Source organism: Thermobia domestica, chromosome 3 (genome assembly GCF_964235325.1).
Source record: "Thermobia domestica chromosome 3, izTheDome1.hap1.1, whole genome shotgun sequence".
NCBI lineage: Eukaryota > Metazoa > Arthropoda > Insecta > Zygentoma > Lepismatidae > Thermobia > Thermobia domestica.
Genome location: NC_137456.1, coordinates 116,526,569 through 116,546,361, shown reverse-complemented (window position 1 = coordinate 116,546,361; position 19,793 = coordinate 116,526,569). Strand labels below are relative to the sequence as shown.

The following is a 19,793-nucleotide window of genomic DNA, read 5'->3' as shown; positions in this document are numbered from 1 at the left end:
TTTTTGAAATTAGAAAGTTCGATCCTTTTACACTATCACGTAGGCTCATTTTACAGGAACTTGCCGTTCTGCTGCTCCTCACGTAGTATCGCGTTTGCACTAACACACCACAACCAACAGTCCGGTGCTGCGATCGTCATTGTGGGATTTGACTATACAGATATGTAACGTGTTTCGAACACCTGTTATTTCCATTAAATTGATAAGTATCTGTATCAATCGATACATTACATCCAGCTGAACAAAATTACAAGCTCAAAGGTAAATCCACATGCGTAATTCTCGAATAAATAAAGAAAAACTATTTTTATGACTTTAAAAGAAGTATGTCATTCATTGCCAATCTGACGCAGTTGGTAGTTTTTATATTACTGGAATAGTTTATAAATTTCTGTATTATATATGAAAAATATGCGACGTTAAGTAGTAAATTACATGTATTATTGTTCGATTTCTCCTAATAATGACACATCCTATTTATAAACTGAAACGAATATGTAGTGTTTTACTTTGAAGTTGACGATATTTTGTAAAGCTCTTTTTAAGAGTACCCACAAAAGACGATGGTTTCCTGTTCGCCAATCGACGCCTGCTAGCTTAAAGAATAACTGCATGTTCGCAAATAAAATAACGCACAGAAAAGGTGGCACAGTCGTGTCAGGTCTTGTTGTCCCCAGAATGAAATTTTAATTCTTTCTCACTTTTTGTCGACGCCGATTGTCTTTGCGCTGTGATATAAAACGAATGTCGATACCTTGAATGTTTGATTTTAAATACACCTGTGGTGTGGGACAAGAACAGCAAATACCATTATAACAGACATGCAGTTGACAAGTGCTGGAAAGAGATAAGTGAGAAGCTGAAAGAGAAAAAAGAGTAAATATAAATTATAATTTACTGTATTCGTATTATGTGTATTACTCTTGTTATTATAGATTCCATTCTGCTTCTTCCGTGGCCGCGGTGGCTAAGTGGTAGGACGTTCACCTCTGAAGCATGGGGTCCCGGGTGCAATCCCAACTCCCGCCAAATGAACTTTGTGGTGGAAAAACACCGTGTGTGTGGGTTTCCTCGGGCTTCTCCCGTTTCCTCCCACTTTCTTCATTCCACCATTTCCTTCATTTCTCATCATCGTCTCCTTTTGCCTCCGGCATAACCGTGGGACGTAAAACTCAAAGATTTTCCATTCTGCTTCACCCCACTATCCATGAATAACGTAGAGAGTTGTTTGAAAAATAGGTGTTCTGCTTTACTAAGAATGTAATTGAAACTCATTCTGGTATACTGAAAAAAATATTTTCTCTTCTGCCTCCAGTTCCTCATCCAAGTGATATTGATCCTGTCTTTTTCTACTTTCATTTAGTGCATGGATACCGGTTGCTTTCTTTTTGAGTCATATTTAGCATACGTAGCCATATTTAGCATTTGTGCAATGGGTAGAAAATTGAGACGTTGAGTGAATAATCAAAATAAAGGTGGAAATATATTTAAAATAAACGTAAAAACCCGTGGCACAAGAAATGGCTCGTCATCCAGCGAACTAGTCATCTTTTATATATGGTTGCAGGTTCCCTGCTTTGTTTGTGTGCGTATCCTAACGTGGAATCCGAACTATATGAGCTTTACCATAAGTCGAACCTGGGTCTCTCGCACCGGAGGCATGTGAGCTAACCGTATAATCACGAGGAAACGGAAATATAAAGGAATAAAAGCAAGTCCGTGCATTTAGTCTCTTGGGACCTATGCAGTCGTTCTGAAGCGTGATTAGTGTCATTCTAAAGAGTTCGACTTGTATGTTTCCTGCGGTAATCATACGTCAAAACGACTCTGCATAAGGCCTTTGGTATCTTTTCGCGTATCATACGTTTGTTAGTAGCAGATAGTGGCAGTGAATTTGTAAGTTGTTCTTATTTTTAAAATAGTCTGCTGCAGGAGGATCCGTCAACACCGATTGATCATAAATTTTGGCTTACATTTGAGTTTCATGGAGCTGTGCATTCCCAAGGGAAGGAAAAATCATTTAAGAATTTTGTGAGAGTATGTAGTTGTCGTTGATTCAATAGACAAAATACATATAAGAATCGATTTACAGAATAGTATTTACAACATAACGTTTATTTTCTGCTGGATCCATAAATCACGTTAGAAGTACTTAGTTTTATATGATACGATAACAATTGAACAAAGAAGTGTTAAAATATTAGAAGCTTATTCTAAATGCAGAGGTAGAATATAATGTTAATTTCTTGTGTCCTTGATAACGAGAAATAGCACTTTTTTCTCCTTGTTACAAAAAAATTAGAGAAAATTGAGTTTCCTTTTGGTTAGTTTCGATCAAACTACGACTTTTTTGTGCACCTAGTGTTGAGCTCATATAAATACCAACCTAAAATTATTGTAAAGGTAGCTGGTTTTCACGGGTTAAAAAAAAAAAATCAACAAGTTTTTCTGTTTAAAGTGATGACAATTGGCCTAATAGATGTTTGTATGAGAGGGGAGGTGGGGGGAATTACGTGGTATGGAACAATAGAATATACAGAAGGAAAGAAGATGCATATGTAAAACAGTATTATTTCTTTTCAGTTTCACGTTGTCTACGTATGTTGGTGGTAACTTAGAAGATACTTTAACTACAGCATGGTCAAAATATGTGTGTTCGTGGTGCTCCAAAACATTCTCGAGGCCAAGTCACCTTCAGAGGCATATGAGAACACATACTCAAGAGAAACCATATGCCTGTAAAATATGTTCCAAACGATTCAGTTTGAAACACCATGTGGTAAGACACATGAAAACTCATGTGGCGAAAGCTTTCTCTTGAATCAGCATACGAGTATTATAACAACATTTTTATGTATTAAAAGTGAAAAAACTTCGCGAGTTTGAAGCAAGTGGAGATTCAATGTAATAAGAAAAAGGAATATCAATAACAAGTGGTACTTATAAGACTTAGAGAGCTTTAAAGAAATTATGATTAAGAAGTTTCGAGAGTATAATATTTATTATGTATTGTATTTTATCGTTATTTAATTGTATATTAGACTTCCAAACTATGCTGTGCATAAGTGTCGGAAGTCTTATAAAACGGCTTTGTCTGTCCGTCTGTCGACAGGTATCAGAGCAAAAACGGTAAGAAATATCGAGAAGAGTTCTCTGCAATCGATTGAGCGTCCCACGAATAGGTTATCTGTTCTGTTATCCCTCTAGTCACATCGAAAGTGGTTCAAATTAGCCATTACAGGTTTCAACGTTTATCGCTACAAAACAAAAACGGTAACAGATAGCGAGTAGTTTTCTGCAAATGATTCAGCGTCTTAAAACAACATATCATGACTATCTCCAATACTTTACCGAAACCGGAAGTGGTTCAAATTTACTATTACTTTCGGTTTCAATGCTAATTTTTACAGAGCAAAAACAGTAAAAGATATCATGATGCGTTTTTTTTTAAATCGATTTAGCGTTCCAAGAATAGGTTCCGTCTTATCCATTAATCCTCTATTCAAACCAAAAGTAGCTTAAATTAATCATTTCCGGTTTCAACTTTTATCGCCATGGAACAAAAATGGTAATGGATAGCGAAATGCGATTTTCTGCAGTCGATTCAGGGTTTCAAGAGAGCATATCATCACAACTCCCTACATACTACTAAAACCGGAAGTGTTTGAAATTTACTTCTATTTCCGGTCTCATTACTGATATTTATAGAGCAAGAATGGTAAGATACATATATATTGAGAAGCGAGGTTTTGAAATAGAAGTAAATTCGCTGGTTTAACATTCCAAAAATAGATTGTATCTCCTCCCTTAACCTTCTATTCAAACCAGAAGTGGTTGAAATTAACGATTTCAGGTTTCAACATTTGTCGCCATAGAAAAAAAAAAAAGCGAGTAACTGCTTTTTGATATGGATTCAGCATCAGAGGAACAGGTTCTATCTTTCATCTTTTTACTGTGTTACAAACAGTAGGTATACATGTATTGCTTTAAGTTTGAGGATTGAATTCGTATAGTTTGGAAGTCTACCGTAGTTTCACACTGTGAAACGAAACTCTCTTGTTACATGAAGATGAGTCTAAAATGTGCAGGCTGCATGTTTGTGTTGAAATTTCATTGTATTATTAAAATATATGATGGTAAATAAATTTGGACATTTTACTCAATAGCTGAGAAACAAGTACTCGTTTTAACTTACTTAACACTTTGTTACCTGTACTTTTAGTTAGTATTGATCTTTGTAGATCGGGCATGATAGAAAGGTAGCCAAGAAAGTTCTATCGCTTTTTGTGGAGGTCTGTGTTCAATTGGCCCTCACACAGTGAGTTGAATGTGAATGGAGATAGGCAAAGGTCAGTTGTTGGTGTGGGTATATCCTACATACCTCCTGGTTGTGGCTGTTCAGTAACACTGTGAACTTGGGTAAGGACAGAGTGAACATAACACCTTCATAGAGAGTCATAAGGACGTGTATGCTATACGAGTTCAAACTGGGGTCCAACGCCGCTACAGCGGGGCGAAAGTTATGCCAGGCATTTGGTGAGGGTGTCGTGACTACGCGGACAGTGCAGCGCTGGTTTAACAAGTTTAAGGACGCACCACGTGTCGGAAGGCCAACACATGTACAAAATGAAGGTCTTCAGGCAGAAATTGAGGCGCACAGTAGCCAGACGTGTGAGTAACTAAGACTACAAGTACAGAGGTTGTTCAATCTACATTTGGCCAATTTCGACTTATCTAAAAATTTAGAAGAATCCATAGCGCCAGGTCTGCAAGTGCTCGGTGTGTTTCCCTTGGTTCCTAACAATAGACCGACAGCGTAATTTACACTGTAATAGGCTTCTCTGAAGAACTGGGATTGGAATCTTGTCCCATTCCCTTTGCACAGCTTTCCAAAGTTCTTCCATAATTGTCACACGCCGTTTTCCCAAAGCCCGCTTCAGCAATCCCAATCCACAATAGTCCATAGGACTTGCATCTGGAGATTTAACAGGTACCTCATTGAAAGGTATCACCTGTATACCACTTGCCTCCTCCATCTCCATGTAGAATGTGAGGGACGATCGTGAGGTATGTGATGAGACCTTGTCCATGTGAATGCGCACCAGATTGGCGTCATTTCCGTACATTGTTGGAATCTCATGCTCGTAGATCGGCCGCATGATCTGCTCCTGAAAATATTGCGAATCTATTTTGCAGTTCTTCGCCACTCTATGAATCTTCAGTTTACCTCGGTAACAGTAGCCAGTAACGACCATGAACCCTTTTGGGAAGGATTCTTTACAGACACGGACCCACCTTCTGAAGTTCTTGGCGCCTTTCTCTCGATACATGATGGCTCTCGGTTTGCCGCAGTTGGAAAGGTAAATCCATGCTTCATCGAGCATTACGACGTACATCCACCTTTGTTTTGCCAGATGCCGTTCGTACAGCTTCCGGGCGTTACACTTTCGTTCCTTTTGGTGGGCATCCGTGAGAAGATAGCCGCGAGCTTTCATGACTTTTTCCAGCTTGAGTTGATGGTGTAACGTCCGGCTTACAGTCCCCAAAGACACGTCAAGACGATTAGCCATACACCTCTGTGTTGGCGGATTTTCTTTCATTGCCATTTTGCGAAGTTTCCTCTGCATGGTGGAGGTGCCCTTGGTGCATTCCCGCTTCCTAGGCAACTTCGTTGGTGATCCAAATGGTGGAGCTTCGTTGCCCTTGTACTTTTTAATAACATTTTTTTATTCCACTTAAACTGATGTTGCAACCATTCTTCTTGCACTGTTTTCTAATGATAGAAACACTAAAGTGGGCGTCATAAAGAGCCGCAACATAGCCTTCCCAAAATCTGCTTAGTTTCTGTGGTAATTTGGTCACAGAGCGGAAACCCACACACTTGGAAACAAATTTAACACAACACTCATAATAGTGGTCCTGTTTTCTGCGTTATTGTCGTCCGCGCGGAAAAGCAACTCCGTTCTCAGAAAGCCACTGCACAACACTGCAGGACGCCTTGAGCCAGGTCGGATGAGTCCATTCTGCCCGGGAGGGGGAAGGAACGAAATTGGCCAAACGTAGGCTGAACAACCTCTGTAAGTGTGAGTGGAGAAACCATTCGGCAGCACCTCCATCAACTTGGGTAGCACTACAAGTTGGATCGATGGGTCCCACATGATTTGACTCCGGGCCAGAAGATGACACGAGCAGACATCTGTGTTTCTTTGCTATCTGGGAGCCATTTCTGGACAGGATGCTGACATATGATTTCTAAGTTTTCGGACATACTAAATACATCTACCACATGAAATTAATCATTTCGTTTATGAAACACACATTATTCTCAGAGGACACTTATGTAATATGTTAGTTCTTGCTTTTCTACAATAGAATGTCTCAGTATTTGCTGTTCTAGTCTTACCTACTGGGACACGTAATAACACTTCTGAAACTAGTTCTGGACAGTCAGTTTTACCGTTTAATAATTTATGTAAGAACAAGAAATCAAAACTCATCTCCTTTTTAATAATGTTTGAAAACTAAAATTCGTTACTAAGTCTATAGGACATACTTTGGGTAAAAATCGGTTTTCTTTTATGCAGGCATTTAAAATAAATAAATAAATAAATAAACTGGATATTTTCTATTGCATCAGAGTATTTAGTAACATTTGGTGTACTGTAATTTTGACCTCATATATGAAAACTATAACCTTATAAATGCTGATTCTTTGTAGAAATCCTGTCCTATTCTACAAATTAAACCTAGGTTTCTATATGCCCTACTCGTTATTTAGTCAATGTGTTGAGCAAAGGTTGGTTTGCTATCAAATATAACTCCTAGATCTTTGATAGTATTTGGAGTAGAAAAGGAAGTGCAATTTATGGTATAGGTAAAGTTAATTGGATTTTCATTCCTCGTAAAAGATACAGAATCACACCATATTTGAACCCTGTGTAGAGCCTGTTGAAGTTTCACGCAGTCATCAATTGAACTTAGTTTGGAGTAGCCTATAATTTGAGATCCTTGTCGAAAAGAAGAACTTGAGAAGTTTTAATGTACAGAGGAATATCATTAATAACAAGAAGAACTAATTGAACTGAATAACTTATTTGAGTGTAAATTTTCGTGGATAGTTTTCGAGGAAATAGAGAAGAACTTTGTGCGTGTGTGTGTGAACCTTAAATTTGATATACGATAACTAAGCCACGTATTAAGATGAAACTGATCCTAAAGTGTACATTAATCAAGCTTTTCATAGTGTCATTAACAAAACGACGGTACGTATACAATATAATTGATGAGATACGTGTATAGCCCGAAATTATTATTAGCTTGTAACACTTTAATTTTTGTTTAACTATGATTTGGTATAAAATTAACTTATGTATCAATCGATACATCAGATTGATCAAAAGAAAATTACATGCATCTAAGTAAATTTTCGTGCGTAGCTTTTGAGAATTTTTTTTTTTTTTTTTTTTAATATGTCGTTCATTACGAATCTAATGTAATTTATGGTTTTTATTCTGCTGGAGTTTTTGATTTGCGTACTGTATATGAAGTTAAGCATCAAATTGATTGTTGCTTGATTCCTCCTAACAGTGACCCCACATACTAGTTGTAAACAGAGATAAATTGTGGCGTTTTTATTTAAAATTCGCGATATTTTGTATAACGTGAACAAGTTTTATAGCTGCCGTTTATTTTTTTTTTTTTTCTTCCAAAAGAAATACATGAAATAGTTCCTAACTGCAGACAGAATCCCTTTGGGGAAATGCAAAGGTTGATTAGTTTGTTGATTTTTGAATTAAACATCCCTTTCAGCTTCGAAGTTTTCAGCTAATTTTTGTTCCTTTACATTCTCGCCCCCACGAGGGAAAGAGAACGTAACAGAACAAAATCAAATCTGTTCATTCATTCTCTTGGTTTCTTTTGTTGACAGCAGATAGTAGCAGTAAATTCGTAAGTTGCTCTTATTGTTCAAATAATCTACTGCAAGAGAATCCATTAATGTCATTAATCACTTGTGAATTTCATAGAGCTTTGCAGGAATTCCCTCCACTTTTAGTCATTGAGTAATATGATAGTTGATTTTAATCAGTGTCAGTTCAAATACTAAACCTTCTATCTTTTGAGAACTACTAAATTTCTAAAAATAAATAAAATGAGTGCCAACTTACCGAACTTCGTTGAGGAATAAATACATAATTGTTTCTCTTTCTCCCTCTGCGGTGGTTCAATGGTAGAGCGTTCACCTCTGGTGCACGGTATCCTTGGTTCGATTCCAGCCTGCACCAAGTGAGTTTTGTGTTGGACAAACACCATGTGTGTTTTTTTTCGGGGTTCTCCCGTTTCTTCCAAATTTCTTCATTCCACTATTTCATTCATTTCTCATCATCATCATCTCCTGTAGCGTAGCCGGCATAACCATGTGATGTAAAACTTAAGTTCTCTCTCTCTCTCTCTCTCTCTCTCTCTCTGTGTGTGTGTGTGTGTGTGTGTGTGTGTGTTTCATTTGTATTCGCGTTCGCTAATAGCAATAGTACAATTTTAAGTTTAATGAATTATTACTAAATACTACATTTCTGAATCGTATTAAATATCGAAATCAATTAATGTTTCCTAAAAGATATTCCATGCATATTCTTTTAATAATTCGTAGAATTTCCATATGAATAGGGTCTATTATTACAAACTGTAAAACATACTTTAAATGCGTTCCAACGTTGAAAAGATTTAAGAAACATTCATACTGCGAGCATATATGAAACATGTATTATTACATATATTTAAGACCAAGAACTCACCCCGCTGATTTAGTATCTAGCGCGCGCATCTTTGGTGCACGTAACCCCGGGTTCGATTCCCAGTGGGAGAGGATTGTTGAAAATCGATCGCATTTCTGTGGTTTGGATTCTACCTTAAACTATTCTACCTTATTGTTTGTAAGTCCACGTCTGATACAGCCTCGGTGCTAAAAAAAAAGATACGAAATTTGAAGAAACAACACAACAATATGTTATACTTAATGTAAAATCGTAACAGAAGGGTACTAATGTTGACAAAACTCACTATACACCCGTGATTCTTTTTTTTTTCTTTCTTTCTTTTATATTTATATATATATATATATTTTCTTTCTTTTTTTTGACTCGCTCTTGAGTTATGTTTGTTTTTTTGTATGGGTTGAAACTTCTATAATACCATCGTTGTCTGCTTGTGTTCTGTGAAGAAAATGAACTCCTAATTCTCGGACTCCACTAGATTTCGTTAACCTTGTTTACTTTACATATCGTTTGTAATTATTATCGGTGCACTAACATAGAATAAAAACTTCTGTTTCTACTAACGGCTTTTGATTTCAAATATTATTTTGTGATGATTATTTTTACTTGTCACTATGCACACGGCTTTCCATGTATAGTTACTGTAATAAATGAAATAAGATGTAATATGTTCAACTATGTATAGATTTCTGTTCGTATTTAAGTATTATTTTCTATTAATACCAAAACTGGACCTGTAAAATGTTCAGACTACATTCAAAACTGTACTTCAATCAATTTGTTTGTTCTATAATTTACCAAAAAGAGAAAAAAATATTGCACAAGTATGAATTTCTACTGCCAGTTGTTCTAGCTTTAACATTATCAGTTTTGGTGTGAAGTATATTTGTATACAGTGTGTCGAAAAATGTAAAACTACCCTGTAAAAAGTGAATGAGGAACAACGCAGTAATCTTAGTATTGTAGGTTTATAATAACTGTGGGTGGAAACGTTACAGACATATGACGACGCTCGTGAAAATAGAGAAAAATACCTTTTGACACCTCATTCTCATAAGAAATTTTGTGACTGGTTGAATGGTACTTATTTTTGCTCTATTAACCAGGATGAAGTTACAACCGTTTGTTTGTTCTTGTCCCCCACAAAGCAGGTTACTTATAAACCCAAGACCATTCATACCTAAATGATGTATTCAATATGCTATCCTTTCCAGTCAGATGTTAACGTCAGTGTTGTCACCTATTCATGCAAAGCCTTGCTTAAAATGTCTATGGTAAATCTGGCACATATGTGGATAATAAGATGTTCAACATCTGTATGCTGTTCTATGAAAAAGCACAGTAATAATAATAATAATAAAAAGTGTAATAATGTCAGTACATATATTTAATTAAATCAGCAACTTGTTCAGGGATCAGTTTACTCTGAGGTAAGCTGCTGCAGAAACTCGACCGTCACACTGTAATGCCCGAGAAAAGGATCGTTTGCGCAGTTACTGTGTTTGTCGTAGTACATTTAAACTTCGTGAATAGTGTATGTAGTCTCCGGCAAGATGTTGATATTTTTGCTGAACATTCGAATAATTTAGTTGAAGATCTATCCGGCTTCGAGCAGCCAAGTTCTCGTTTAAGCAACTTGAGAATAGAATTGATTTAAAATATTTTTGACATTAATTCATGCCGGAATCTAAAGTTACTCAGAATTAGTGCTCGTGTTACTTTACAAGATACCTAATATCTTTCTGAAGTCTGAATATTTTAGTTCGATTTTGTTTACTCATGAAAATCCGACGTTCATTTGTCAGTCAAGTAAGATCATCGAACCTTATTTATTTTCAGATCCCTAACTGATGGATTGAGTCAAATTCGAAGTAATAAAGGGCTTAGGAAGGACTACAATTGTACACAGTGCCCTAAAAAATTTGGTAGTCATTCTCATCTCAAAAGACACATGTTAGTTCACACTGGGGAGAAACCATTCGTTTGTCCTATATGTTGCAGACGTTTTAGCTTGAATTTTAATTTGAAGACTCATCTTTTGGTGCATACACCTGATAAACCATATTATTGTCGGCAGTGTGGAAGAGGATTTGCATCTAAACAAGATTTCCAAGATCATACCAGCGTGCATCGAATTATAGATGGAATGTAAAAACAAAATTAACCGTTATTTCTTCTGTGAAATTTTATTAAATGAACACGACATCACTAAGGTTAGTTGTCATATTTTTTCAGATATGTCTGAGATGCGTGGTAAAAACCAATCTCGTGACCATAATACCCATGGTCTGAAAGAATAATAGTAAGGGTTAATAGTTATTTAAAAAATTGGATCTGTTTGCATCCATCTCAGGTTTGTTGATGTTATTCGTTTCTCAAGATTGTTTGTTAACAGATCATCTGTTCTATTAAATGTAAAAAGTTAAAACAAAAGTTCGACTTAAACCTTTTCAAAAATGCCTTGATAATTTGAAAAAACTGCGTAGTGCTATGTTCTTGAAATGCCGTTGTAATAGGACGGGTGTAGGTCACAGATGCCATGACAAACACGCCGCGGCATCAAAGAAGCCACTAGGCACATACCCTACCGGTCATAGAATACAATGGTCAGTGCAAAATAAGAGAAATCGGACATATGAACCGTACACACGTTCGGTCGCAGCCGCCATGTGGTAAACAAACCACTAGTCAAACAAGCCATGTTTGCATAGTAGTACCAGGCTATTTTTAAAAGCATACCATAGTAGTTTGTCTGCTCTCCCCGTCCTCAGTCATGTAAATATTCTGTGATGGTTATAGTCTTGGTGTTATTACTTTCGATTTTACGCATTTTTATGTGGATAAATTGCATGAGTGCAGCAACTGGAGAGAAAATCCAGTGACACGAAAATGGAAAATAGAACAACACCAGTATTTGGAAACTTTACAGCTCAGATCGCATACTTGGTATCAAAAGGTGTATTTACGAGAAACAAAATTTTCCACAGAAATAACCATTAAATTAAAAACGAGAAAATGATAATTAAATGTATATGATAGCTGCTAGCATCAGGTACAGTTAATAAATATTCAGAACTTAAAAGTTTCTCACTAATTATCTTTGTTTCCTTTTGGAAAAAAAAAGAAAAAAGCTGAATGACGTGACATTTTGCACTACGTGCATTAGTACAGAGAAGTTTAAACTAGTTAACATTTTTTTTTTAACTTAAACTCAACCTGCACGGTAATTCATTGTGGCGAGATAGATAAATGTGTATCTGACACACGCAAATATGGGATTATGTAGCATTGTTCATAAAATCGATGCTAAGAAAGCTCCTAAAATATTTTTGTATAAAGTGCCTTACAAAGTTTTCCAGAAGTAATTCATTTCAGAAATAAAATGTGTTCACTATCCTTATGTTTGTTACGTCACGTAAATTATTTATTCCGAAAGTTGGCAAGCCCTGTATCACATTGCATGATCAGCTATATACAGTGAAGGGATAGATCTTCATACATTCCTGCGCGTTATAGTACAATTGTTGTTAAGATGCCAACACAATTGTCTCTTCTTGAAAGTAGTAGTATAATTATTTCAAAGTCTAACTTCTATGCAATTGAACAAGTTATAATAATAAAACTACAATAACAGAATATTTCCCAATGATAAGGAATACTGACAAACTACTAATTATCGTATGCATGGAAAAGCACCCTTGTACTACTGCGCAAATATGGCTTGTCTGACTAACATTGAACTTTCTGCATGCTATGCCATGTGGTGTCTGTGACCTGGTTCGAACAGAACATTTTTGCTTACATCACCAATGACTCCATTATAAGTTCCTTACTTAATAGCAGAATAGTGAAACGAACAATAAGAATATCTCACGAACCTCACTTGTTAAGATTTCCGGTATATATCAAATGAAAGCATTGTGTTGGTTGCGTGTCGTAATATTCTCTCATTAATATACGGTGGCGCGCACTAATTTATCAGTAAATTTGTAGATTTTAAAGGAAAGACATTTTTTGGACTTTCTCATCCACAATGTCGTGTTAGTGAACCTAGTGTTCCAGTTTTGGTAAATTCAGAGTAATTTGTTTTATTCTTTAGTAATGCAGATTAATTATATAGATTGTCGTGAAATAATTCGGGAGTACTGAGCATAAGAAACAATTTTAAGTCAATATTTGAACAGAATGTTGTAATTACTTAAATAAAACTGTATTTGAATATAATATTGAGTTATCCAGTTTATATAAACATGTATTGAGGATGATTAGAACAACTGATAATGTCCGGCACCTTTCCGAAACCAATGACTTTCAAGTATTAGTGTTCTGCTTGTGTGCCGTTACATATACGTATAATGAAGGAACTGTTCCTACTTGCATGTACCTCACCAACACCATGATTCATAGGAAAAGATTGGGGTTTGTTTCGAAATATTTGATAGTCTATTTGAATTGGCTTCTATGTTAAATGAATGACTTCGACTGTTTGACAATCAAATCTGTATACTTAATTAATTGTCCTATATTGCATTCTGACTTCGAAGTTGCAACTGCTACGGAATCGTTGTTGCAGAACTGTTTTTCTTTCTGGTATTCAAGAAGATAAAACATGTATTTTAAACAACCTAGGCCTGTTTTTCATTACCCTAAGAAAGGGAATATTCTGATCTGTTGAGATGACTTACGAGATACATGAAAGAGAAGAAACATTTGAAAAACAAGCTAAACGAACATCGTAATCTCAGTACCTTGTTTCATCATCATCTGCATGTGTATTATTTCAGGCACATAAAGTGGAAAATATACATATATCAAGTTTGAACTCTTAAAAAAGAAATTAAAACAGAAGCAGCCTATAAAGCGTTGCTATCAAAGTATTTGAATAAAAGAATTGAGTAACGCCAAAAGATATACGAAATTTTTTAATCTCAAGACTATATACGATATGTTATGTAATTAAAGGTTTGGTATGTTTTTTAATTCTGAAATATAAAGCATTTTAACTATGTAAATAATATCTTAATTTTTTATTTAATTTTCACATTATCTTTACCACTAATGCACATGATGTAACATATTCTATTTCCAGATCCGTCATAAACAACAAATCCAATATATTTAATAAAATGTTAACATCTGAGGAAAAGGAATACCTAAACCAATGCGTCTGTTCACAATGCAACAAGCAGTGTGCTTCATTGTATCATCTCAGAAGACACATGTTACGTCACACCGGGGAGAAACCATTTGCGTGTTCTGTATGTGACAAACGTTTCAGCTTAAACTATAACTTGAAGACTCACATGAAACGTCATACAAAGAAACCTTTTTACTGTCGACAGTGTGGAAGAAGTTTTGTGTCTAAACAAGATTTCGAAGAACATAAATCCATGCATAGATTATTTGCATTTAGTTTCTAAGAAAATATTTTTACACGAGATTCTGTCTACATTAAGTTTTTGCCTGTTTCAGCAAAAAAATCGTATGAACATAAAGTTACTTTTCGTAGTGATGTTAATACCTGTTTCTGCAGTAAGTATTTATAGTCAGTCTCAATCGTAATAGATTTGTTGTAATTTGATGTAAAGTACTAAAGCTTATTTTGACAGTACGACTGAAAGATATTTTTAAGCTCTTTTTCTCCTTATAATTTGTAATACTGACTACAAAGCAGTCGACCTGTTGCACGAAATTATTATTTTAATATTTTTTCTCTGTGAATAATGCGCTAAAATTATATTATACAAATAATAAATTATATCTTTGAAGGAGCAAGTGGAATTAGTGTGAGATCTCCATAAAATTTATCGTCACTGTTTTGTGAGAAAGGTATTTGTAGAAGTTGATCTTAGTTGCCAAGCTGTGTGGCACATCCTAAACGAGGAACTGCACATGAGGAAAGTCGCGGCACACCGGGTTCCCCCTAATGCAGAAGTAGCAGCGGAACGTAGTAGTTGGCTTCCATTTGGACAGGTACCGCATCGATGGAAATGAATTCTTCCTGTAATTGACGAGACCTGGCTACGGATATACAGACTTAAATTAAAACTCTCTAATTTAATTGTGCCACCAAGGATCGCTGTGACCGCGAAAGTTCCAACACGGTGACCAATCAGATAGTTTTCCAAGTGCTGGCCACACTATTGAACTTACTGTTTTAGTTAACACAGTTGGATTCAGTGGAGTTCGATCTATAAAACTTTTATCAGTGCATGCATATTCAGATCTGTACAGTCTGAATGAAGCATGTGTGTGAGTTCAGTTTAGTTGTGGTGGCTGGTGTTTAAACATAGATTTCTGTGAGGAAAACATTTGATTTTACATTTACACAGTACAAGCTAGGTGAAAGCGAAGAAAATCTATGAGGACTTCAAAACAACTATGAGAATCAAGTTTCAGTTGTTTGAGTATAGAGGGAGAGTTTGAAAGATGATTCTCGCTGTGATCGACCTCAGAAAGCAGTGAATAAAAAAACTATTCACATTTCCATGAAGATTGTTAAGTATGGAAGTTGTCATTAGTGTTGTAGCATTGAGAGATTACTCCACCATTTGAATATGAGGAAGATATGTGCAAAATGTGTTTTTCATTCACTAATGAATAGAAGATGAAACGGAAGGATTGTACTACAAAATTACACCTACAGTATGTTTCTACCGAATGGTCCAAAATGACATACATATGTACAGGAGGTGCATCACCCCAAACAAAACCCGGAACTTCGTGTGGCTGACAAAAAATTATCCAAGACCAATTGTTCTTCTAAAAGATTTCAGATCTCGAAAGTGACTCTTCAGAATTTTCTCCAACTACGAAGGATCACTGGTAATTGATTTCATGTCAAAAGGTCGTATCATGAGTGGGATGTATCATTGTGACGGACCCTCTATTCAAAGAATTGAAAATAAGACACGGTACAAGCTCATGAACTTCAAAGGTATTACTTTTGTATGGCAGTGCATTGCTCACAAAGCATTTTCAATTATTCATAAACTGAATGATTAAAAAAATCAAATTTTTTGTTTTAACATCAACCTTACAGTACCGATCTTGCACCATGTGATTACTGTTTCCTTGGGCGAAGTAAGTCGGTCATCACTGGAAAACTTTAAAAGAAGTGCAAGACCTTTTTCTAAACTATCAATTCATCTCTGCTGATAGTGCGTTAGTCGCAGTACTGTGGTGCCTGTTATAAGTAGTTGCAGCGTCTCCAAACATTGGTGAAGTATGATGGTACGTATTTTGAAGGATTGTAATGATAAAAATTTCAGTATAGTTTAGTATTTGGATTTTCAAAGATTACCTGCAAAACTTTCTGAATAACATTCATAGAAACTGAGACATTAATCGAAACTGTTTGGATCTGTTTCCACGGTTGAAGGAATCCTGCTGAGGCAAAAGATGTCTAAATATTCTGTCCGCTCTACGCGCCGTCATCGACAAGATCAACAAAAATAATCAAGTGGCATATAATGCCTATCACGAATTTTGGAAACAGTGCAAAAGATTATATCGAAGACATGCAATATGTTAGTCAGTGTTAGTTCAGTAACATGCGTGTACTAATAATGTGGCCAGTATTTTATTCCCATTCCATTTACATTGTTATAGTTATATTTTATCATACTTAATTGAGTGACTTGGGCGAACATAGTGGTCATTTTCTAAGTTTCAAGTAAACTGGGAAAAGGTTGACCATTCCCGTGCAGTTCATTGCAATGGTACATACCAAATAAGCTTCCCTTATGATCTGCAAGTATTTTCCAAAATTAAACTACCAACATACTCTTCTATGGTTCGATCACAACCCATTCCACTTAGTAACTCAGCTTCACCAGAAGTTGTGCTTATGTTTGCTCGAGCCATTCAATTATCGAGTGCTTTTAATCTTCATTTAAGTTAACTAGTGTTTCTTGATATTTATTTGTGAAAGACTTTGGTTTGTATGAAAGAAAGTTCTATAAATATGTAAAGAAGTTGTTACAATAACAGACGATCCTCCCTGTTACTGCTCTTGTTAACTATTAATATAACTATGCTACTGTATATACTGTGCAGTAAAGATTAAAATTGATCAAAAGACATATATACAGTTGTCAATATAATGAAATCACCTAATATGACCACATAATCACTGGCAATGCGTCCTATTAACGTAATCGTAGAATACAGGAAATTGCGATCGACCATATCACATGCAAACATCATATTTCACGGTAGGAAGAAGATCGCTCGCAGCATAGCTTCTTAGAACTTCTGCCATATACAAGTATAAACATTACCTGTTCTTGGAAATAAAGGGGAGGAGGACTCATCGGACCATATTACGAATTTCCAATCATCGATGGTGCAATTTTTCATGTTCTTAGCGCCATTTCTTTCGCGCTATGTTATTGATGGTGATAAGCAGTTTGGAAATTGAAACCCAACCCGCATTTGACTGTGATTGTCGCAGTAGTCCATCCCAGCTGCTTATCGAGTTCCGCTGTCACTTTTCCTGTATCGTTCACTCTACGGTTCCTGCTGATGATCATCTTGACTACTCGACGATCTCTGTCACTGAGTTTTTGCCTTCGTTCATTGTTACTCTTACTATTATTACTATATTAATTGCCATGACTTCTGCGAGGCGTCGTCACCGTGGACACGCTTTGCGGCGAAGCTAAGGTTGCATTAGAACTAACCGCGCACCCAATAATTTGGCACCTTTGAAAGTCTGGAGAGGTGTCTCATTTGGCGTCACAATCACCGACCTGCTTCAAGACACATCTCTGTTCTAACCCGTTTGATGTACTACAAATAATCTGGCACCACTAACATTGTTCAATAGCTGCACTTGCTCATGTTGCAAAGTATATATATACAACAGCAGGATCTTTATCATCTTTTCAACTTTTTGATGGCAGTATTGGGCTCTGCTCACAGATTTTGAAGATGGCATCGTTAATGAAAACTATTTGAAGCAATTACCTTTTCTCCATACTCCTTAATTTGTCTAGAGTTTTGCAGTAGTATATAGTTAACGATAGTTCGTAATAATATAAAAGAACTCGCCGAGATACAAAGGGAAAATGGAAGACTTTCATTTCTGACTTCGAGGTTGCTCCAATCAATCAGTGTTTATATGTTCTTTATATACAATATATTGTCTATTTGTGTGTACAACGTTTCATAATCGGTTACTTAAAGAAATCAACATGAGAAAAATTATAAATGATAAATGACAATTTAAAAGTACAAGGTAATAATCGTATCAAAAAGTCTGTTACAAAGTAAACACCAGACTACAGGCACAGTTTCAGGCAAATGTATTATTACTTAGTCGGTACAGAGGCAGCGGTCTTGCAAATACAGAGCACCTATCACTGTTCAAAATGGCCGCCTCTGGCCTTCACACAGGCCTGAAGTCTTTGGGGCCAGTCATCAATCGCGGCACGCACCTTCTCGAAGGGAAAATCCGTCACTGCCTTCATAAGAGAACGCTTAAGACTCTCAATATTTCGATGCCTCTCCCTGCAGGCGATGCTCTCCAAAACACACCACTTGTAGTCCAATGGGTTGAGTTTGGGGCTACTGCAGGGCCAATCTGATGAAGTGATGAAATCAGGTACATTCTTCTGAAGCCACTCCTCTGTGGTCTTTGCTTTGTGGGCCGGTGCCGAATCCTGTTGGAAGCTCCGCGTCTCATTTTTGAACATGGTACGGCTCAACGGCTTCACAAGTGGCTCCAATACTGTCGTTTGGTACACTTTAGCAGACGTTTCACACTATTTTCACAAAAGTGACGGTTAGTTGTGCCATCATACGATACCCCCTCCCTCCACAACCAACACCAAACCATCACTGAAGCGGGATGATGGCCTCTGCGGATCCGCGGCGTGTGTTCACGAGCTTCCTGAGATGTTGAGGCGTAAACGCGGTCGTTTTGACGATTGCAAGTCTCTTCAGTCGTGAAGATTTTTTTGTCTGTGAAAAGGATCCTCCTGCAGCCACCATTTGCGTAACGCTGAAGGATCGGTTTCGATTTTTGCTCCCTCTGGATCTTAAACTGGGGAGTGAGGAAATGACCGGTTCTTCTCCGATAAATGCTGAGTCCTAGGTCACTTCCAAGCACACGTGACATAGAAATTTTCGGAACGTTCATTCCTTGAGCCATCATTGTTTCCTCACAGGATTTCGTCGATTCCGCGCCGCCACCGCTTTTATGAGCTTGTGGTCCCTTACGCTGCGAGGTATACCCTTCCAAGGGCGGTCCTTAATGGTCCTTGTATCACAGTATCTCTTTATGGTCCGATGCACGAACATCCCGCTGATCTTCAATTTTTTTCAGGGTTTTGAAAATGTCCGATGGTGATTTGCCAACTTTGTGCAGTTAGATTACTGCTACACGGTTCTCGTAAACACCCCACTCCATTCGACTGGCAGCAAACGTCACCTTTCCGCTATCACAGCCACATACACAATGATAGTGGTTGTTGTTTGTTTAAACATTACAAAGTTATCTCTTGAAGCAGTGTTGCCATACCTGTCTGAACTTCGTAACAGAATTTATGATACGACTATGTATATACAATTTGCATGCTTAATAGTTACAATTAAATATGTAAAACAATTATGCGTGAAAAAAACTAAAAACACATATACTAGAATAATTTTAATTCAAGTGGTATCTGATGTATAAAATACACACATGACTGATCTGGAGATAATTATATCCATCAGTATAATCTTCTGTTGCAGTGATCATATGTTTGTGATACTCTAGGTTCGACGAACTATATTAGTACTATGTCAAAAATGATGCTGGAGATGTTACGGAAAGATTTTTCTTATTTTTGACAGTAAATTGTAGTCATAGTACTCATATGTCTCATTCTCACATTTGCAGTTAATCCTGCACACCATGTCAATGTGACGTGTGACACCTGGCGTTGTGGATAACACTGATTTTCTTGACTGCAGACGTGGATTTCCCACCTTAACACCAGGGCTCAGATTTCCAGTAGGCAGCATTAACCCATT

The 19,793-nt window shown here is 36.6% G+C and overlaps 1 protein-coding gene across 23 annotated transcripts in view; it reads left to right on the top strand.

Annotated features, from left to right (window-relative positions):
• LOC145680677 (uncharacterized) overlaps positions 1 to 19,793 on the top strand; it is a 246,213-nt gene that overhangs the window by 69,133 nt on the left and 157,287 nt on the right. Inside the window, exons 4-5 of one of the 23 annotated variants that reach the window (XR_014130658.1) lie at positions 10,611 to 10,984; positions 13,861 to 13,997. The exons of 19 other annotated variants lie outside the window; for them this stretch is intronic. Coding sequence is in view for 2 of the 4 variants with exons in the window: in XM_081751541.1 (XP_081607667.1) it covers positions 13,861 to 14,191 (331 nt within the window). In the remaining 2 variants the exon portion in view is untranslated. Of the gene's footprint in view, positions 1 to 2,583; positions 3,692 to 10,610; positions 10,985 to 13,860; positions 18,345 to 19,793 lie in introns of those variants that run through there. 3 more of the 23 variants (XR_014130657.1, XM_081751541.1, XM_081751557.1) reach the window with 3 other exon arrangements.